The sequence below is a fragment of the Galendromus occidentalis genome, unplaced genomic scaffold (assembly GCF_000255335.2).
Source record: "Galendromus occidentalis unplaced genomic scaffold, Mocc_1.1 scf7180000076336, whole genome shotgun sequence".
In the NCBI taxonomy this organism is placed as follows: domain Eukaryota; kingdom Metazoa; phylum Arthropoda; class Arachnida; order Mesostigmata; family Phytoseiidae; genus Galendromus; species Galendromus occidentalis.
The window spans coordinates 336,288-358,304 of record NW_003804325.1 but is presented as its reverse complement, the minus strand read 5'-3'; the positions used below and the strand labels follow the sequence as shown (position 1 = coordinate 358,304).

The 22,017-nt window shown below is 50.1% G+C and overlaps 1 protein-coding gene across 1 annotated transcript; it reads left to right on the top strand.

Annotated features, from left to right (window-relative positions):
- The first annotated feature begins 1,855 nt into the window (after positions 1 to 1,855).
- Positions 1,856 to 15,177, top strand: LOC100904495 (band 7 protein AGAP004871-like). Its single transcript, XM_029113128.1, has 8 exons — positions 1,856 to 2,003; positions 5,508 to 5,678; positions 6,720 to 6,802; positions 6,933 to 7,136; positions 13,255 to 13,310; positions 13,866 to 13,979; positions 14,272 to 14,534; positions 15,104 to 15,177. The coding sequence occupies exons 1-8, from the start codon at positions 1,856 to 1,858 to the stop codon at positions 15,175 to 15,177; spliced, it is 1,113 nt and encodes a 370-aa protein (XP_028968961.1).
- The last annotated feature ends 6,840 nt before the right edge of the window (positions 15,178 to 22,017 follow it).

The following is a 22,017-nucleotide window of genomic DNA, read 5'->3' as shown; positions in this document are numbered from 1 at the left end:
TTTCGTCCGGGCGCGGATTTTTCCCTCTTCCGCAGGAGAGGCCGATCGAAAGCCTCTATCGGGAAGAAACGACAGCCTAAATCAACTTTTCCAATAAGACAATCCCCCTCGAAAGTGAGCCGAACGGGTTCCCGGAACGTTTCTGATGTTGCCGATCCGGTATGGTGGTATTCGACGGGTTATCAATCGTGTCGCCGCGCCGTCACCGTCGACCATAATCCAATCGAGGGAGGGCGGGCAGTGAGTAAAACGCTCGTTTGACCAATCGTCCGACCAGCCTGCGAAGAATCCTTCAGCGGGGCTTGTTTCAAGCTGTACGGTGCCAACTCCGCTCGCCGGAACCTAATATGTTTGGACACGACGATAGGAAGTCAAGGACATTCACAAAAACAGTTTGATGCTCCCGCAGATCGGCCAGGTGTGCGATAGTCCTGGGCGTCGGACGACGACGCGGTCTCCGCGCCGGCTCCGTTCGATGAGCGAGTCAGTTTGCTGTATGGCCGGAGATTTACGACCGGCTCAGAAAGCGGCAAAAGGGTTTTATCGACAAACGCTTTCTTATCCCGGAGTTCTTCGACGAGGATCTTTGAGGATTGTGTCGAAGACAGCTCCTCGGTTCCTTAGGTGAGAGGCGAAGACGCCGAGTTGCTTTTCCGTCCGGGCTCGCTGTCGCCCGCTTCTCTTCTCGATACTCTCCTTTATCCCCTCTTTGCTTTGTTATCGCTGACCACGTTGACCCTCAGAAGGGTCAGAACGGGCAATGATGGGCCATGATCTCGCTGGCCGGCCTGTCCGCCGCTGGTCTGTTCTCTTTCATGTGCGACGATGTGTGCGTTGTGGTGGTCATGCTGGCCACCAGTGTGTTTAGGGGACAGCAGCTGCCGCAGAAGGAGCAGTACCGACAGCCCAGAGAGCAGTTACAGCTGCTCCCCCTGTTCTTCACTGTGGGAGGAAAAGGGCTGAGTACACTATCGAGAGCGAGAGCGAAAGACCATCCGATCGTCCGCTCGACAAAGAGACGGGCGAACGGGTGCACGAGCCGACAGATGAAGCGACCGGTTCGTGCGGGACGGCAGACTCACCGGGCGATCAAGCAACCAAGCGGAAAACCAACAGAGAACTCAACCAGAAAAGCGAAGAAGCGAGTGATCAAGCATTAGAAATAAATGACCTCAGGCCAATTTGCTGCTAGAGCGCACTACCTGCCGTAGAATTGTGTGGCTCTGATTCCGTTCCGCTCATATAGACGAAAAAATCGCTTTTGTCCGATGGAGTCGAGCGATGCTAAGACCGACCCGCCTCGCCCCCCTCCTTCGGAACGAGCTCCGCTCGCTACGGTTTGCTGGCGTCGCCATGAGCTTTCAATCGGAGAACAAAGTTTCGATAATTGCCGTGATTTACGCCATTCAGAGACTGGCGGAAGTTTCAGCGATCTGACAACAACTACTTTTTTCCTCGTATGTCACTCCGTATCTCTGCGTATATCCCGCTCGTCCGTCCGTCCTTTGCCGGTCTGATAGACAACGAACGCGCTCACTTTCATAAGCGAGACACGCGCTGTCAAGCCGGCTTCACCTTTGGCACTACAAGATCCACGGCTCGTGCGGAGATCTGGGTGGGCCTCTCAGACGCCCCTCTCGTGTATTTGGGCCGCGCCGAGTCTTTCTTCCGCCAGCGGGAGCTCCCTGCTATTCGACAAAAGCCCTTGAATCCTCGGCACTCGCAAGAGGAGACTTTATGGAAAATTCGCCCTGGGGATTTCTCCATCCATTTCTCTTCCATTAATCGAGTGCTTCTCTTTCCAGAAGTGTGCCTTCTTGCTGCTCCTCATAGCGGGTCATCAGTTGAGACTACAATGGACACTTCGCATACGGCTTCACCGCCTCCGTCGGGAAAAGACATCTCCCAGCATTCGTCGACGGTCCACCCACCGCCTCCAGCCGCCTTCCCACCGGCTGCCCACTTTCGTACAGGATACAATGTTGGAGGCAAAGATCCAGGTGGTGAGTATCGTATGCAATATTCGGCGAAGCTGCTCCACTCCGGAACCCCGCTCGCTCCTAGGCTTCAAAGCTCAGAAGAAGGAGAAAATCCTCGGACGGAAATTCGAGCCCGAAAATTTCCCATCTGTATGCGATATAGCCTGCAGGACGCATAGATCGCATTACGCGCAGAAAACGCCGCGTCCCCCGGTTGCCTTCCAGACGCGGAATACGAGGAGATGTGTGGGGAAGAAAGGAACGGAAGTAAGCGGACACGCGGAAAAACAGCCACCGTTGGTTTTCCAATCCAATATAGGGCTCAGTTTGATCTCAACGGAATACGCTTCCTTCTCCCACCGACGCTCGGAGTTTTTTTACGGCTCCTCCGTCGGATACGTTTTTAGATTCCATGATATGGAATATTCGCACAGCGTACGGTGCTCATTGTTGTCTGAAATAAGGTCACTCGAGCTCCGCAGGGGAATCGCTTTGAAAGCTCTGTGATTGTCCCTCCATGACGAGAGGGCTCCCCCTTCGCCCGAGGCCGCCCCCCCCCCTGCCACACCACGGCTCGAGATATTGAAACAATGATCATCCGATATTGTAGATCCCTTCGGGCCCAATGCAATCTCTCTCCTTGTATATCGCGTCTCACCGCGAGTGATGGCAACTTTCAACAAGAGGCAACGCTGTAATCAGCCATGCCTATCCATGGCGATATCTGTTCTTTTCCAATAACACGAGATTGCAAACAACGCCCTTCTTTTTCACTCGTTTGCTCGCGGATTTTCTTGATACGCCTCACTGAGCACCTGTGAGAAGTTGGTTTCCGTGGCCCGCAGAGCCAAAGTTCATCACTTTCGAGGAGAAAGTGGGGCTCCGCCGCAAGGCCGTTGGACTGCATCGCCTCGAGGCTTATGGTTTTATTGGTCCCGCCCCGAATTCATGCTTCGAAGAAAAATGTTTCCCATCCTTTTGAAAAGTCCAAATGGAAAAGTCCCGCCTATCGCAAGGGAGTTTGATCGCTCCGATCGCTCGGTCGCGAGCTGTACGTGTGTAGTCCCGCCGTGGAAACTCCTCCAGCGAAGCGCTACACGGATAATATTGGCGGTATATCGCAATGGACGCTGAGAATACCGACCCCGCGCCCCCGGGGCAGATCCTGGATCCGAATGGTTCGACTTTCCCGGGAGAATGATGGGAGTAGTCGTTCAACCGTCGGCGTTGATGCCCCCCCCGTCCGCTCGCTCTCTCAACCGATGTCAGTACGTTGGCCAGTCGAGATAACCACGCTTTGATCGAAAAACTTCCACTCCAGGGACTCCAAGGAATCCCTGCGGGTACGCGTCTTGTCGAGACCGAGTAAGCTGCTGCTTTGTGCATCCACTGATCGTGCCTCAGGTGAATTACAATCAGCCCCCGCGGAACTTCCCGGAGGTCGAGAAGGAGGAGGACTTAACAGGCAGCATCTATTACTTGAGACTATTTGGCCGATCCGAGAGAAGGAAGTTGGCACGAGGATCCGGCTCCCGGATCGCGAGTCATCTGGGTCGTTCGAAGGGCCCGAAAGAGAGGCTCGAGGGAATTGTTCCTTTATCCATACGTACCCTGCACGAACTCGCTGCATCGATTCGGGCTTTGGGCTGTCCTCGGGCTATCGCGCGAATTCCTCCAAAAAACATCAAGGCTCCGGGGAGACCCAATCGGTCATCTCGAGAGACATGCTCACAAAGTTTCTCACTCACTGTGAATCTCTCGGATGATTCCTGGCCCGGGGAAGACCGTCCCGCGGGGGAATCAGGGAAATGTTCTCTCGTCGTGTAAGCTCCGTATCGCATCGGTCAATTGTGGCCGTCTCATTCCGGAGCTAATACGCCCAAGACGGGGACCCTGACGAAAAGCTCGAGAACGAGGACGACTCGGCCAAGAGCTGCGAGTACGTAGGTCCATTTTTCCTCGTCCTCTGTGCTGTACGATCGACGGCATGGAAAATGACGATCTCACGACGGTCGGTAAGCATTCCCGCATGATAGGGAATGTTTTTCTCGACCAATGACGGTTGTTCCTCGAGTACAGCAACCGATAGAGGCGATGGGGAACAAGGGCGAGCTCGCAAGCGGGACATCCGGGCCGACTGACAGCCTGACATGCGAGCGGCAATCGCCCCGCGGACCAGTAGACGGGAGAAGTTCGCAGACGCAAACCACAGCAGGCTGTAGTCGTCCCATGACGAGCCGACATGTTTCTGTCTCCGCTACGGCTGTCATTGCCGCTGTGGCCGTCACCACTGCCACTCACCAGCAAGCCATCGGAAGCCCCCCGAGGGTTTTCTGGTGAGTGGAGGTGGGAAAGCAGATTTGAATTCCGAATTCTCTCTTTGCTAGTTTTTACTCTCGCGAGTCGGCTCCCTCCGCTAAGTGAACATCACGCGATTCGGAGTCAAGATCCGCATCGAATCCGTTGCCTGCCTGCCTTCCTCTCCTTCCATTCCACGTCGGCAAATAGACGGGATCAATTAGTCTTTTCTCCAAGTGCTTGGTTCGCTGTCGTGGTTTGTCTCAATCTTCTCTGCTCGGGAATGAAGGATGTGCGGTGAAGGCTCTCGTCCTCGGAAAGGAAGGAAGGACTAGTTTCGCCAAAAGGAAAGGCGATTATCGCTCCTCGTCGCCGACTACGTAGCTAGCTCACACGCCGTAAAAGGTTATCGAGTAGGTCGAAGTGCTCGCCGGCAGCTCGCCTTCTAATATGTATGTATATGTATTTTGCTGAAGCTCGTAAAGATTACGTGGAGTCCACGCGATATGGGATCCGGGTTTCAGGTCAAGGAGGCAAAACTGAGAGACTTGTTTGCTGTTCCGAATCCCTAACTGACTGAATAACAAAGAGGACCATGAGCCCGGACAGGCCAACACTAGTGTTGATTGATTGCTCCAGGCAGTCATCCGCACTCAACGAGCGGGCAACTCCTGTCGGCTCAGAGGCTCCCAATTTCCTTTCCGTCTTCACGTATGAATGCCATGTTCGCCGAAACGAAGTACCTTCTCCCATGGATGCCTCGAAATGGTCCTCCCGTAGACGGGCACGTTCCTATTGATTTGACAAGAAAACTCTCCGTCTGTCCCTTCTTCCGATCCGAGAACGGTCGTTGCGTCTAGATGACATTGCTCCACGGAAAAAGAATTAGAACAGAAACGTTGTTCCTGTTGGCGGTCTATTAGACTCGGCCGTGTTCTAGCGTCGCTTTTTTTCCTGCTCCCCCACCCTCCTCTCGTATTGCTCCTTCGTGAAACATTATCTTCGATGCGTTTGGGAGCAGCCTTCTATCTCTTCATTAGCTCGACTGTGCTCCGAGAGGAGAACTTTGCGAGTTGATGATGTCGCCTCCGCCGTAGCATCATGATCGCAGTAGTCGTAGTCACGCTTATTCTTTTCGGACATCTCTGCTCAAAGATGTTGCACCCTCGACGCAACAAAGTTCTATTCACCGGCGAACGTCTAATGACATTCCTTCTGCCTCCCTTCCAGCGTCGAACAGTACCGGCTACTGTACGAAAATCCTCACCGTATTCTCCATCCTCGTCATCGGCGCCACGTTTCCATTTTCTCTCTGTCTTTGCATTAAAATCGTTCAAGAATACGAGAGAGCAGTGATATTCCGACTGGGTCGACTGCTTCAAGGCGGCGCCAAAGGACCGGGTGAGTTCTCTTCTGCATGTCTAGTGCATCCCAATTCTTATGCCAAAGAAGCATCACAAGAAACCCTTGCAGAAGTCCCGACAACTGGCTCGTTCGCGATTCCGGAAGAAAAAACGTATCGCAAAAGTCGAAACCCGAACGAGGGAGTAACGAGACGTTTTTACTCGCTGTTCCTCTTCTCGTCCGGGAAATCTCTTCCCCTCTCCCCGTAGGGAAGTTGAGGGAACCTAGCGAACAATTCCAGTCCAGGATTGTATGTGCTACGCTTGAGCTTCTTCAGAAGTTTGCGAAGGAGCCCCGCCGTTACCATTATCGCCGAGATAAGAACGATCGATTGTAACTGTAGTCTGAGTACCTACGCTCCGTTCGCGAGATCAGCGGAGCTCGGCCACGGACCACCTAAGCGTCGGCGAGCCCTCTGACAGCTACCGACAAGGCGATAATTTTTGCCTGGTTCTGCAGAGATCTCATTTCCTGAAAGCCGCCTGTGCTGTTCCCGGCCGCTGCTTCCGCGCGCCGCCATCCTTCTCGTCGCATGCCTCGACATTGTTGTTGTTGTTACCACCGTAGAGGAAAGTAGAGTGCGCCCCTCTGACGCTCCTGTAGCATCATTGATGTTTATCTTGATTATCGAGCCCCGGGCGCTTTATGCAGCCAAGCGTCCAGCCGACCGACCAAGCAGCTACAGAGCAGGCGAACGAAGCGCGAGACAAATCTCTAAACTGCTGCTGTGAACTGGCAGTCACTCGCTCGTTGAAAAGCACAAACGAAAGTGTTTAAATAAAACCTGTCACAAGTGTTGCAACTTCAAAGAGCTGCTCTTTCACCTACTCCAGAGCAGGATATGATTATGCCGAGGGGAAGAACGTTAGCAGCTATGAGTTTGCTGCTAACGGCGGCTCCGATCACGGCGACGATGGCCGTGGCCTCGGGAGCGACGACGATGGTAGCGGTTGCGAGCGACGCGAACGTATAAAAACCTGGCGATGAGAGCCGTGGGGCTGCAGGCGATTAATTTCGAATTTCTCCTCAATATTCCAGGTCTGTTCTTCATTATCCCATGCATCGACACCTACAGCAAGGTTGATCTCCGTACTGTGTCTTTTGACGTGCCACCTCAGGAGGTTTGTATTACTAGATGGCTCCTGAAAGGACGAGTTCGTGTTGAGGATGTGTCCGCCGCAGGGTTTTTCCGTGACGGACGGGAGGCACCGAATAGCATCGTATATGAACCCCGTTCCCTCGACCCCACAGATACTCTCAAAGGACTCCGTGACGGTGGCTGTAGACGCTGTCGTTTACTATCGCATCAGCAATGCCACAATCGCGATCACCAATGTAGAGGATTATGGCCACTCTACACGCCTGCTGGCCGCCACCACACTTCGGAACGTTCTCGGAACAAAAAACTTATCGGAAATCCTATCTGAACGCGAGTCTATATCTCACGTTATGCAGGTGAGTGAATCAATTTCTGCTCCTCGATCGCCTGGTCCTCAAGATAGCGCGCTCGATTCCGATCGAATCACCCCCAGCTGACGATCGAGTCGATCATTGCCGTGAATGGGGCTCCCTCAGATGGGAATCACTGGTGAACTCCGGGCTCCGGATCCCAACGGAAGAGAGGCATAGTAGAGACGAGAAGAATAGTAGAGACGAATTATTGTTGTCCTACTCGTCTACTCTCTCGGGAGCTCTGTTGTTGTAGATTTATTATTCCGCGCTTTCTATTCGCGGCTTCTTGCATTATCGTAGGAGAACACTTCGCTCGACCTCGCGGGAAGTCACGAGGCAGCAGCAACATCATCAGCATCACAAGATTATGGGAGTTATTCCTGACTCCCAGGGCTCTGTCTCCCTTTTCTGTTGGACGAGCGTCGTCGGCTAGCGGACGGGAGAGCGAAATGGACGTGCTTTCCGAGATCTGATTTGCTCGGGGGCTGCCGATCCTTCCAAATCCGTCGGTTTCGTCCGAACGGCCATTGGGGCGCCGAGGCTCATCGGAATTCTGATCGTTCGTTGCGCAAGGGGTTCCCGTTATGTTGGAGATGCTCCACTCGCTGCCCGATGCTTCGGCCCGCCGATGTTCTCGCCAAGGTTGTTCCTCCCTCGTCTCTTGCTTCGGGGCCAATATATCGGTCGGCTGTTTTTGTCCTCGGTATTCATTTCGGCGCAAAACTCCGCTCCTTGTTGCAGACGCCTCCCAAGTTTACGGCTCGCGCGGCAAGCACAAGCGTCATTAAACGGCGGCTAATTTTTTCTGCGTGGATTCCATAACGACGCGAAAAAATTCAAAGCACGTAGGATCGATATCAAAGTTGCGCTAGCAGCATGATTCTGCGCTCCGGAGGAAATCTTCTGCTCAGTGATGGTCCGCCCCCATCTCAGTCAGACGCGGAATTCAGCGACGTTTTCGAGGTCCGGGAGTCCCAGTGGGGAACGGATGGATGAGCAACAAAGTTTCGTTTCGGGGTCCTTCTCAATTTACGTGATTGAAAATTGCGATAATCGTAGCGTGCCACAGAGACCAGATGAGCGAACCTCGATCTCGCTTGCGCTGGTGGATTAGCTCCCGCAAGTTCCTTCTCCTTGGCCGATGGATTACTCTCACCCGCGACCCACGAAACGGCAGGGTCCGCTTGCTGCGACCGAGCGATGTTCGTCAGAGTCTCGGCCACGGAGAGCCTGAACAAATTGCTCAGCTCGTTCTTCTTGATGGAATTTGCTGATTGCAGCCTGCTCATTTGATCGCCACCATGGCCAATAGTGGTCAGATGCACGAGCAGGCTTCTCCGTAGCATCGTAGAAGCCACTTCGATGACTTCGTCGATGTTTCGCAGCTGCTCTCGACGAGCTTGTTGACGTCGATAGCGGTCTAATGATGATCGAAACGATTCATCATCTTCGGCGAGTCTCATATGACACAATGCGAGTCGAGCACCTGAACACGCAGCGCCTTGCGCCGTCACGATCTCGGTGCCTCGTTGGCGAGGCCTACGGACTTGGATTATAGCCCCATGGCCAATCAGAATTTTTCACTTCGTGTTCGGAGTGGAGCCCTATCGCTTTCACTAGGAATCGAGCTAAGTGAAAGACGCCTCCGCGGGGTCCACTCAGACCGAGCACGAAGAGCACGAGACGTAATTTCTATTTCCCGAGGCTCACAAGTCGTCTTCGCGTCGATGGCGACTTGCTGCCAGCGCGGCGTCAACTGCTGCCCCGGCTGAGCTTAGCCCGAATGGTCTCACCCGGCTCTCAGCTAGATGTGACGGCCTTGTGATCTGCATGCGAAACTAACGCCACTCGTCTTTGAATGCTGTAATCATGATGCGAGAAGCTAACTTGCAGTGCGGCAAGATGATGATGATGACGACGACGACGCGGAATGGATCGCTGGCTGGCTGACTGCTCGGCTAGCCATAAAGCAACCAAAAAACTCCCCGTTCCGTCTGAGATCCCGTCAAGCGTCGACGGTCATCGCATCGCTGCGAGCGGGCATCCGATGACGCCCGTGTTCGAAAGTGGATTTCCCAGGAAAGACACTCCACCCGGGTCGCAATTTTCGTCTCGCGCACTTCCCTCGGCTCGTTCCGTGGTGCGATGACGGACAGATCGGTCCCTCTTCGAATCGGCAGGCCATCGACGGCCCACTTCCAGCCGTGCGAGGAGCAGCCGGAGGAAAGACTCTGCCGCCATGAGTTGAGAAGCCTTATGGAAAATATCGCAGGTTACCAAGAATTTTTGTTCCCCACCGGAAGTCGGCGTCGTTTACGGCTCCGGAACAACGTTTGCGGGGTTCAGCAAACGGCTCGCCGAGAAAAGGGTGGAGAAAAAGGAGACAGAAGGCGAAAGCGATGGAGAAAAACGATTCAGGGCGGAGAGTCATCTTCACGGCACAAGAAGGTCATCTGAGAAGAGAGATCGCGACGCGATCTTGCGAAAATCGCTTCTCATTGCCCTCATATGCAGAACGTTCAAGCCGCTGCAAATGGGACCGTCCGAATGTCATTCGTTACGAAATCCCGAAGAACCATACAGAGGACGTCCGAACTCTGTCCAAGAGGTAGGCTTCATTCGATCACGCTCTCGTCACGTACGGATGGGGAATCATCTCTAAAGCCGCAGATGATTTTTGTTCGGGAGCAAACAGTTGTTGCAGATAATTTTCTCTCGACGTTCTGGGAGGGGTTCGCTGTGCCCGCGAGACGACAAGTCTAGAGCGCATCTCATCTTCGCGGAATGCACAGTTTGAGCAGTGAGACATTGAGCACAAACGAGGAAGCCGAGAGGCTCTCGACATGACGAAACAAAAGTGATGGCAAAGTCTCGCGACTCGACCAACAAACGATAAGATTGCAGCCTGCTCTACTGCTGGACAAGGCTGTCTGTCTTTGTAGCCCAGAGAAGTCATCCTCGACGTTGTCGTCGTTTTAGCAATCTTCGTACTTTTCTTGCTTTTTTGTCGTTGTCGTTGTTGTCGGGTGCTGCGTCGACGACGACGTCCTCCTTCTGTTCCCTCTGCTATGGTGGGTGTCGCCGTATCGTCTTCGAAGTTGTGCGCGAGGGAGAAGTGAGCGGAGTTAAGTAGATTTCGTCCAAACAATAAGACATCGTTCATCTTCATTTGTGGTCTGCGTAGCTCAGAATTTCCTTGAAAGTGGGAGGTGGGGGGACGACTCAGCCGAGCCCCTGCTTGGCGACAAGGGGTGGAGGTGGCTCTCCCGTCGGCGAGAGAGATTTCACATCATGAAAGTGAGTTCCCCAGATTCCTCCGCCGAGCTGAGTACACAAGGACCTCATTGAGGAATCAGACGAATCATCGATAGTCGAATCAGAGAGCGGTGACTGAGTGACTAACTGACTGACTCACACACTCGATGACTGGCTCGGAGACCGGGTGAGCCGCAACGGGGCGCAAGTCGTTCCTAGACCGAAAACGGGTGAACGGATGAGTCGGAGGAACCGGACCACGGCTACCGACGTTCAGTCCCAGTTGTTTGACTTTCCTTTCCGTTTCTTTTCGCGATCGTCGTCGAAAGCCAACGATGAAAGGGATGGGCGCAGTCAGGCCGATTTTCAAACTTTTGAAAGGGTCTCTGAGCGGTTTCTACGCAGAAATTCCGATAGAAGGAATCTCTCGATTTTGAAGTCGGCTAGCTATTAATCGACGCGGAGACGAGATCCGCAGGAACGAAAGTCATGAACGCCAACTAGCTAGCCGAAAGATCCAGAGGCAATCTTCTGAGAGACACATATCATCAATCTTCCTCGGAAGCGAAGCCCTTGCGGAAGATGGAATCATCTCTGTGATCTCATCGATTGAATTACGGAGTTGCTTCCCTGTTCCGAAAATGAATCACAACGGGAAGTCTCTGATCCTTCCTTAGAGACCAGCAGAGGAGACATTGGCCTACGAACAAGACTCCTCCGAGAGGGAATCGACAGACCGTCCGACCGCTTTATTGGAATCTCTTTCCCCCTCAAACGTCAGAGACATCCGACCTATAGAAGACCTGCTCCAGAAACTCTTCCCGAAATAGTGTGCCTCGAAATCGCCGATCGGGACGTCTCACTGATGACCAAGTATGTTTCGCTCGCAATCAGCCAACGAGCGTTGAGAAGAGCTCCTCCTCCGAAGCTTTTGTTCTGTTCGACAGCCGGACTGATATAAACCATGGGTGTTCTTCTCAGACTTCCGTGCGGAAGTCCCTAGCCTAGAAGATTCTCTATATCTGTCAACAACGACGTTGCGCTCCAAGCCGTCCCCACGGCGACAGTTTTGAGCACCCACTGCTCTCGCGTCGCAGGCTCCTCGAATCCGCGGTGGACTCCGCTCCTCAGTCTGAGAGGCTCCCCCCCTCAATCGGAGGGGTAAGCCCATTGAACAACTGTTAAGGAGATAGGAGATTCGATTTTCATTAGACCTGTCGTCGGGAGCATTACCATTGAGTTTCCGCCACGGGGAAATGTCCGAGGATCGGGAGTCATCGGAATCGAGGGACCTTATATGGAACGGTCATGAACTTTCGAATCAGCTGGATAGTGAAGCTCTTGTCGTAAAACATTCGAGCCCCCCCCCCCCTCCGCGCCCATTTAATACTCAGTGACAGTTTCCGATCGAGGATATGGGTCCAATCTATTGTGAGTGCTCTCGGAATTCTGGGGCTATTCGGTCAATGTATTCTCAATACCAAATTTGCCGTCTACGAGCAACTGACTCGAGTGTGAAAGTACGGGCGCACCTTTATATTATCCAGTTCCGGTAATCGGGGAGCCGAGATTCGCGGCAAGAATCCCTGAAACAAGTGAGGTTATACCGCTCGGAAGATCAGAATTTCCACCAGAAGTAGATTCTTTTCACCTTCCGGGCGAGCACTCGCGTTCTCTCGATCCGGGAGCCTGCTCTTCGAAGGAGCTCTCCTTAATAACGATAATTGCGCGAAACTCGTGATCCTGCATTAGTGGCCGCCACTGAGCTAGGGGATGATTCCGCGTATACATATTTCCGAAGACGAAAGTCGAGGGTAAACTGAAGTGCACAGTCGGAAAGGGAGCTCAGCCTCCGTTGTATCATCAGGGGACCCTGTAGGGGACCATATGTATGCACAGCCACTTCCTGGTGGAAAGCATGTTTGTTGCGTCAGATGAACCACCGACGTTCTTCCCTTGAGACGTCCCTTGACGTTCTCAAAAAACGGGAAGGCGGATACGCGATCTTCATCGATATTCTCGCACAGTAGACCCTGGAATCCGCAGCACGATCCCGAGAGCACGGCAGCCAGCGTTCCTGGGGACCATGTAAACCTGCGCAGACGACCCTTTGTATGTACGCCCATGCTGTTGCGGCGCCAGCGCAGCGTGCAACTCATTTTGTAAGGTCTAACAGAACTGCTGAGCAGGGAGCATCTCGGTGATAGATGATTGCGGTTCGCAAAAATGCTCCGCTGCTTGCAGTGTTGTTCCTGCTTCGCTTCCTGTCTGTGTGTGGGTCTGACCGAGGCCATTGTTCGCAAGCGCACCAATCAGTCGAAGGCTGGCGCGCAGCGTTTCCCTCCCCTTGTCTCCGGAAGCGCGGCGGAGGCAGCGAACACGGCGGGGGTAAAAGTTCTCTTTTTCTATCACGCGATGCATATTTTTCAATTGATATCCCCCCTTTTCCCACACGGAGATGCACCGAAAGTGGTCTGCTTTCCAAGCTCGAATAAATCTCCTCACATTGGGCTCCTCACATGGGAAACGTCCAGTACAACTGGCTGGCTTGAGCAAATATTCATATAGAGACACGCCTGACTTGACTCTTTGAGGTTTGTGGGATACCGCGTCCCGGCGTGAGGTTCTTCCAAATCTTCCGTCTCGGGCGCTGTGATCTTGGACAGGGATCCGAATCAAGATCGCATACGAAGCCGAATTCGAGATATTATGGAGAACTCCGGAGGATAGCGACCCGCTTCTGAAGATTCACGTTTATAACTTTCTCCCGAAACCAAGAACGTCAATCGAGACCATGTGCAAAATTAGTTAGGTCTCCGAGAGTATTCGAGGTAGGCATTGAAATAAAGTTTTCTTTTCTTTCCAGTCTTCCCTCGATGAAGCGACAGATTCGTGGGGAGTGAAAGTGGAACGAGTTGAAATGTGAGTCCCGATTCCCTCGAGGAAAAATTCAATGAACTTCAATACAGAGCAGCCTCCCGTCTTAGTTGTGGCATTTCGAGATCAATACGTTGCCTTCGAACCAAAATGGCACATGTCAATACATACCCTGGAACCTTGAAATCAAAGCATATTCGCATCGACGAGTGAGTGAGTGAAGCTCATGCTTCATAGAGAATATCGTTCCTCCCTCCGAGAAAGCTCCTCAAGCTCTTCTTCAAACGCTCACCGGAGGGAAATTTCCGAGCCCGTCTCCTCTGCCACGAGGAACGATCCTGGACCCGTTCCGGGAATTCGTCACTTTGCTTCCAGGGCCATAACAAAGAGAATATGCGTCCCATCCGAATAAACTCGGAGCGAGACCTTTTCTGCGCCGAAACTGCATCGGCATTTTTCGCAAAGGGACGAACCTTGGCTCCAGCGGAATCGGAGAATCCGACCCGCTCGGAGCAGTGAATTGACCGACTCGATGGCTAACCGCATATTTCGACTACCCTCACACTCACGAACGCTTGTTTTTCATTTTCTGACCAACAGAAAAGACGTTCGACTGCCCGTACAACTCCAGAGGGCCATGGCGGCTGAAGCAGAAGCGACCCGAGAAGCTAGGGCCAAAGTGATTGCTGCTGAAGGAGAACAGAGAGCTTCGCGGTAAGAGAAACGAGTGGCTCCCTCCGAGCCATCGACGACCCGTGGTTTATCGAATGAAGGGTTCACCGAAAAATTGATTCAGCGATCTTCCTGGCTGCCGACCGAACCTTCGCCCGTCGGAGTGAGCTAGCGAGTTTCTAACCGAACTATCGATCGACGGTGTTAGTCACTCTCATGGACTGACGATGGGACCGGAGGACGGTCGGTCGAGCAGGCGGGCAAACGTACCAGAAGCTGGGTCGATTGGCCGTTTCGGGCATCACACAAATCAACACGCCTTTGTTTCTTCTAGATCGCTCAAAGAGGCGGCAGAGGTGATCGCGGAAACTCCATCGGCGTTGCAGCTCCGTTATCTGCAAACACTGACATCGATCGCGGCCGAAAAGAATTCCACCATCGTGTTTCCACTGCCCATGGAAATCATGCGGAGCATCATCTATTCACAACACCACAACAACAACAACAGTTACAACAACCAGCAACACAACATGACCAATACGATGCACGAAAAGAATAACCGAAATATGCGGCATACTGAAAAAGATCTTAGCAGAGGTACGTGATAGTGTCGATTCCGACTTCTAAATGACTCTTTCCCGCTGTAAGGTACGGCTCCCCCCCAAAATCAGGGGAACTTCTTTCCGGATTCGTGAGATTTTCTCTGAATCTCGAAAATCGGGAATCTCCCGATTATGATGACAGCGGAATCCAGTGCGCGCACGAAATAGGAAAGAGCAAATTATGTTCGAGGAGTCGGCTGTTAGTCGACCTCCTCGGAGGAACGCAGCGTCTCGTCCACTATTTGCTCCTTTCCACGCAATTTTTCATCCCCCCTCCGTACTGATAGAAGCGGAGGCGAACCGGAGAGGAAGGGAGATTGGGAGCTCGCCGCCAGATGAGGCGTTAAGAATAGAGCAGCTCCACGAACGGCGAGCACGACGACTCCTGACAAACCTACGCATAATATCTACTGCGACGGGGACGGCGACGGTGACGCGGCGTCGCGTCGTCGTCCTCGTCCCAGATCGAATCCACCCCCGTTTAGTTCGCGGGAAGCGAGAGGATTGAGGGAACAGGGGCACACGTCTCGGTCTTGAAGCTCAAGCGCGCTTCCCTTTTTTCAGGCGACGATGAACCCACCGAACCGTTCCCACCTCTTCCAGATGAAGAAATACTCGACGTGCCTCTGATATCATAAACGAACGAGCTTCATGCGGTGTAAGAGATGCGGCTGGATGCGACGTTCTCAACGTCGCCTCTCTTTTCGCCATGATTCTCGAAGAGTCATCATTCCATTCATCACGAGCGATCATAGCTTTTCAGAGGCGACGCTATCCACCTGTCTGTCCTGATTGAATTTTGTACTACTGTTCATCTCTCATTCGTATACGTTCGTTGGACTTGACGAGGCGTCTCAGCCCAACAACGATATGTAATATCTCGGAACGGCGACGACTTCTTTCAGGAATGACCCAGTGTAATTTACGATTATATATGCAACTTCTTCCTCTTCTGATTTTCTTCGCCTTGTTTTCGCCGTCAGAAAAGAATATCTGCGCACGGAGAACCCCGTTTCTTTTGGATTCTACCGGGAGCGAGAAAAGTCTGCGAAACGGCGCCTCTCGAGGCAGGACGTTTTTTCCTCCGCTTCGGAGTATTACGACGTTTATTCGGAGCTCTCTTACTTGGGTATGTGAATCGTGCCAGGCTCCGTTGCAAACAAGGCATTGCACGGAGGAATTCGTCGTTTCCGTCCTTTTTCTTGTTGCTGCTTCGGAGATTACAAGCGGAGGGAAAAAAACGTTCCCATCCCAAAACTCAAGGAGGAGGAGCAGCGCTGTTATTATTGTTCACCACAATCAAAACTGAACTGCCGTCATGCTGTTGAGTGCAAGTCGAATGTGTTCTAGGCAAAGCTGATCTTGTACGATACATCCGAAGATGGCGGTTGAGGCTCGTCGACGTTTACCGTCGACGACCTGATCGCGGTGGCCGAAATTCAAGCTCTATAGTTTACGACATGGAGCGATCACTTTCGTTCCATTCCTTCCTTTCCCTTTCTGCTTCTGAGAGTGTACTCTGATCGCGTGGGTGATGAATTTCTGAATAATATGGCGGCGAGACAAAGCTTCCTGCTAAGCGCTTGGTGAGTGCGTTCAAGTAACACTCATTCGACTCGCACCATAGAATTACACACACATGCTATGATGGTTGATTCTTCGTGATTACCGAGTTATATTAGATTCTAGAAAGACTGAGATTAATGAACGGTTTGAGTAGGAAGTCCGAATCGGTGTTGAGATACCTTTTTGATGAGTAGCATCTCCTCATCGAGCTGGGCGGTTGTAAACTGCCGTTGTGTTGTCCTGATGTATCCCTGACAAGGCAGACCTTGCAGCGCGGCGGGCGTATGTGCTGATGAAATCACGATACAACAATATCATCATCATAAATATTATCGAATGGAAACGATTTTAAGAAAGCCGATCAACTGCCCGAAGCCCGTGGCCCTTACGAGGAGAATGACAATGTAGAAAGCGACTGACAGATGAGAAAAATGAGCTAAGGCAGAAAGTCAGCCAACCAGACAGACAGACAGAGTCAATGGATAGCAGCAACAGGAGGGGGGTGCAAGGCTGACTATGATCGATCGGTGGATTGATGAAAGCTAATATAGCTGGTTTAATCAACTGACAACAGTCATACTGAGGCCAAAAACACTTACTCCATAATAGACGACCAATCGAATGCATTCCAACATGAAAAAAAGATTCTGTGGCTGACCTACCGGCAGACACGACGATCGATCGTCATTCGTTCCGCTTCTAGGTCCCAGAAGAGCCTGGAAATCAAGGGGGCTTGCGATATCCGTTGTGCTCCACGATTCGTCTGTGGATAGCGTCCCTGTTATTCCCTCATGGCCCGTCATGTGCAGCGGTTGCAACAATCACCGTAGAGAACAATTGAACAAAAAAACCTCCGTCCGACTTCCCTTGAGAGAAGACGTCGGAGTATGAGTAGAACGACGGTTGATTGTTTTCCGTGGTGGGGATCGGCGCTGGATTCGAAATCCTGTACTGATGGGGATCGGAACGTCCCTTTTCTCAAACACAGAACCCAACGGGAAGGACGTCGAACCCACGTCACTGCCTATCGAGCGGGGATGTTCTTCTCGCAGACATTTGGCTGGGACACTTCGCAATGTAGATGACGCCATCGTGAGCGGTGTCTGCTGGAGACTTCTTGGCATCGAGGAGACTCTGTTTGACTCCGTATTCCACGGGAGGAGCAATGACGACAGACTCTGGGGCGAGAATGACAGATTTCATTCTGTCATCATTTGGAGGGATCCAAAGGGGAAGGTCACCGAGTTGGGACCTGGCTTGTCCCGAAGGTCTGCCAATAGGATGGATAACAGGCCCACTAAATCGTGAGGAAGTCTGATTGAGGGACTAGATACCAGATCCTGCTTCTCCACCGAAGAGTCTTCCGTCGGTCATTGCTCCTGTCTGCTGACTGAGAAGATCGTCGTTGTCGCCGTCGTCGAGGTCCGAAACACGTCGTCACATCTCGTCTATATCTGCAGCTCGTGTGAAACTTGAAGAAAATCAACTTCAATTCCACCGAACGCCCTGTTCGAACCTGTGAGCTTTTAACGGGATAGACTCTAGGAGAAGAAACCGAACCAAAATCAAACTTCCAAGAAACGGAAACGGAAGCGCAAACAACGCTCTGAGACAAATACTGATAAGTTCGAGTATGATACTCCGATGTATGATTGGCGTGGGAGACATGTGAGAAACCAAGGATACAGGCGATGAGAAGTTCGAGTCCCCATTGCTTCAGATAATATACAAACGAAGCATACGTACTTTAGAAATGTATCGTATCAACCCGGCTGCTCTCATTTCGACGAAGAAATCCATTCGAACAGCATTTTCAATGCAAATTCCGTGGAGTAATTTTTCTCACGAGAGCGAGTTTCCGACAGATATGATACGCTCCGAGCAACGCAGAAATATATGTTCAAGAGTTACCTACTTTGAGAGTTTCGGTCCGAACGAAGCGCTTCATTCCCCACATTTCTTCTCAAAGACGATGGGAATTGATTCCCATTCTTCCCACTAAATACGCGATGATCTCCTATCATCGTCGGTCCTCTCAGCTTCGGTGCTCTCGTCTGAGAGGGACACCGAGCTGCGGAACAAGTGCTTGAGAATTTCCCCGAGAGTTTGGACCACCAGAAAGACTTGGCGGACTCCGCTAAGGATTTCTCCAGAGAGAACGAGTATGAAAGAAAATGACTTCCGATTGTTGCTATTATTAACACTTTATCAAATGATTGATCAATTATTGAAACCAATGTAGACATCGAGAAATGAGAGAAGCCTCTTTTGAATGTGAGCGGGTGTGGTGTTTCTAATGTAAAGGTTATGTAAGAAGGAACAGTTAATACGCAAACTCGCGATTCAAGAATATCCCTCAACAAAAGACTGGAATAAACGATGGACCCAGTGACTATAGTGTATAGCGTTACGGAAAACTCAGCTTCGGCTTAACTATTTGGTTCACCCTCTGCTATGGGAATCGGGACTGAAGAATCGACCAAGAGTTCCGATGGATGATACTGGGGCGTATTCCCGGAAAGTCGAGCGTGAGGAAGTCAGTCACTCAGTCGGCATCCCGCACTCACCCGATTTTCGAATCACAGTCCAAATACTGCAAAAAATTTCGGCTATTTGAACGGAATTCTCGCGTTTGAGAGGACGCCTTTTTTATTACAACGTAGCACGCGAGTAAGCTCATCGCACTGTGTGATATCGATTAAAAATGTTCCATCGGAATTTTTCTGAGAAAAGATGCGGAAGGAAGCACTCGGAGATCATCGCTTGACCATGATAAATATGCGTTCCGGCGACAGAAATCAAGAAATATCAAATAGATCTCAGATATGGCAGAGGATTGAATCATTATTTGGAATGTGATCGAGTGAGTTGTTATATATGTACCTCCACCGGAATGATGAAGGATGAGCAAGATCATCTCTGCGAGCGGGCGAGAATGATCGTTGATGAATGCCGAGGACCCCTCTCTCCGCTCTCCGAACTAGATACCTCAATACTGAATAGGTGTGCACGAATAGGTTGCTAAAAAAATTCTCCCTCCAGGATGGTAGAGAGCGATTTCCGTGGGGTTCATATTGTGTTTTGAATCAGTTAACCGCTCATGACCGCCGACTGAATATCCACCTTTGCCATAGGGGAGAATCAGGCGACAATATCGTTTGATCGGGGGAGACGTGAGCAAAGCTGACTGAGGTGGGAAGAACATACATGCATTGTCGGTGAAGAACATCATGTCCTCAAATCCTTTTTCATCATTGCAATTATTATAATATAAAAATCATTATTGCAATTATTATAATAAGGATTATCGTTGCAATTATAATAATTATAATAATTATCATTATAATAATTATAATAATTATCATTATAATAATTATAATAATTATCATTATAATAATTATAATAATTATCATTATAATAATTATAATAATTATCATTATTATTATTATTATTATTATTATTATTATTATTATTATTATTATTATTATTATTATTATTATTATTATTATTATTATTATTATTATTATTATTATTATTATTATTATTATTATTCTTATTATTATTATTATTATTATTATTATTATTATTATTATTATTATTATTATTATTATTATTATTATTATTATTATTATTATTATTATTATTATTATTATTATTATTATTATTATTATTATTATTATTATTATTATTATTATTATTATTATTATTATTATTATTATTATTATTATTATTATTATTATTATTATTATTATTATTATTATTATTATTATTATTATTATTATTATTATTATTATTATTATTATTATTATTATTATTATTATTATTATTATTATTATTATTATTATTATTATTATTATTATTATTATTATTATTATTATTATTATTATTATTATTATTATTATTATTATTATTATTATTATTATTATTATTATTATTATTATTATTATTATTATTATTATTATTATTATTATTATTATTATTATCGTCGGAATCCCGGAAGGAAACTCTCTTTTGGCTGCTATTATCTGGATCCTCATCATAGACGAGAAGTCATCGCGTCTGGCAATATCCGTTTCACAATCGCATACTTATATGACACGGACGAGGGAGGAGGAAGGATGAGCAAGAGGATGATACGAATTTTCAAAAAGAGCTTGTTCTTAATCGACTTCGATGTTGTCAGACTGGCTACTGCCACAAGCAGGATCACTACGAGTATTACTACGACTTTGAAGATGATAATCTGATAGATGAAGAATGGGGATGGAGTATTTGGAAGATAGCAACGAAAAACCCCCTTGTATTACGATGAAGATCTCCGGAGTAATCTAATTTGATCCAATTGTTACCGAGACGATACAATCTGTCACAGACCATCCGTTCAATAAAAGAGATTACTCGAGTTTTTTGGATTGCGCGACCGAGCTCCATCATCTTCTTTGTGGGATCGCCCCATGCATGGGGAGCATCAAGGATAGACGCATCTGAGAGGAGCTGGCTACGGCGGCGGCGCAACATCGCCGAGCAGACTGGAGCTCTGGACCTGCACGGTCTTCCGACACAGGCGAGAAAAAATAGACGGAGTGTTCCAGAGCTGAGGATTCCGGGGGATAGCTCAAAGCCTATCGTGGCGTTCGAGCGAGCACAGGTAGCCGACAAGCGTCTCCTGATCTAGGTTGTTAGTACGTGCTTCTTAACAAACGTCAGGATCCGGCAGTCGCTGCGCAATCAGCGGGTAAGCCCGGGATCAGAATAATTTGCGAAGCGTAACACGACAGAAATATGGAGCAAACACTCGAGCGTCCCTCATTCGAGCGTCGGAGATGGAATCCCACGCTAATCTGGCCGAACTACCTACACCATTCCCCTGGCGAACGGAACCACCATCTCCATTTCTGTTCCTATGCAGATGACCGCCGTTCGAGCCTGTGAGAAATCGCTGACGCAAGTCCGCTGCCGGCTGGCTGTAAAAGGTCGCGCAGTACCCAATTCGGCACGGTAGCTTTTTTGTTTCCGCACTCTCGCGGAATAGACTTTCCTTCAAAGCATGCGAGGCATCGTCGTTCGTTCATTTTTCTCTGGAAGATGAGTTTTTCCCCCGCTTCCGAGCGAGCTGTACTCTTTTACGCCCGCCTCTTCCTCATTCGTTCCATCCTCGACGGTATCGCGAAGTTGTCGACTAAAAACGTCCCATCATTCAACGGGAGTCCGAGGGAAGGTGGAGCTCGCCTATTAACGAATCCAGGTCGTTTAGTTCACGGAGCGTGCGAAGTAGCCGGGTAACCGTCGAACCAAATCTACGTTCCTCATGACACTGTCAGCTGGTGCGAATGGTTCACGATGTTCCGTTGATGAATTATTCATCCTTGCGCTTGAAACAATCGAGCGATAGCAGCAGGCGCTGGAAGAACAACGTGAGTCAGTCACTCGAATGGGATTCGGAAGTACACGCTCGCTGCAGGGAATGGGCCAGGAGGTCTCGCCTCAAGCAACCATTATCAGGAACGGCTGGGAACATCATTCTCCCATACCTGCATCGGCACCTATTTTCCTTGACGCAGGTAATCAGCGGGGACAGGGGGAGGGCTGGGTCAGAAGCGCAGAATCAGCTCCGAGCGGAGCTGAATCTATTGCAGACGCAGACACGCAAGCACGAGCTATCCCAACCCTCGCCCCGGGCCGGAAGGAAGCTCAGAGTTTCGCAAATGAAATACTCCCCTGGCGGCTACTGTACCGTGCTGGAACTTCCGCGAGCGACTCGGCAGGGCATAGGAATTCTGTGATGACACGTATCGAGCGTGCAGACAGCCGGCGAGCGAAAAATAAGCATCGTTCCGGTGTGATGACAAGATAATTCGATGTGATGCATCCTGCATATTATGTAGCGGCCAAATCGAATCTGCAAACTCGAT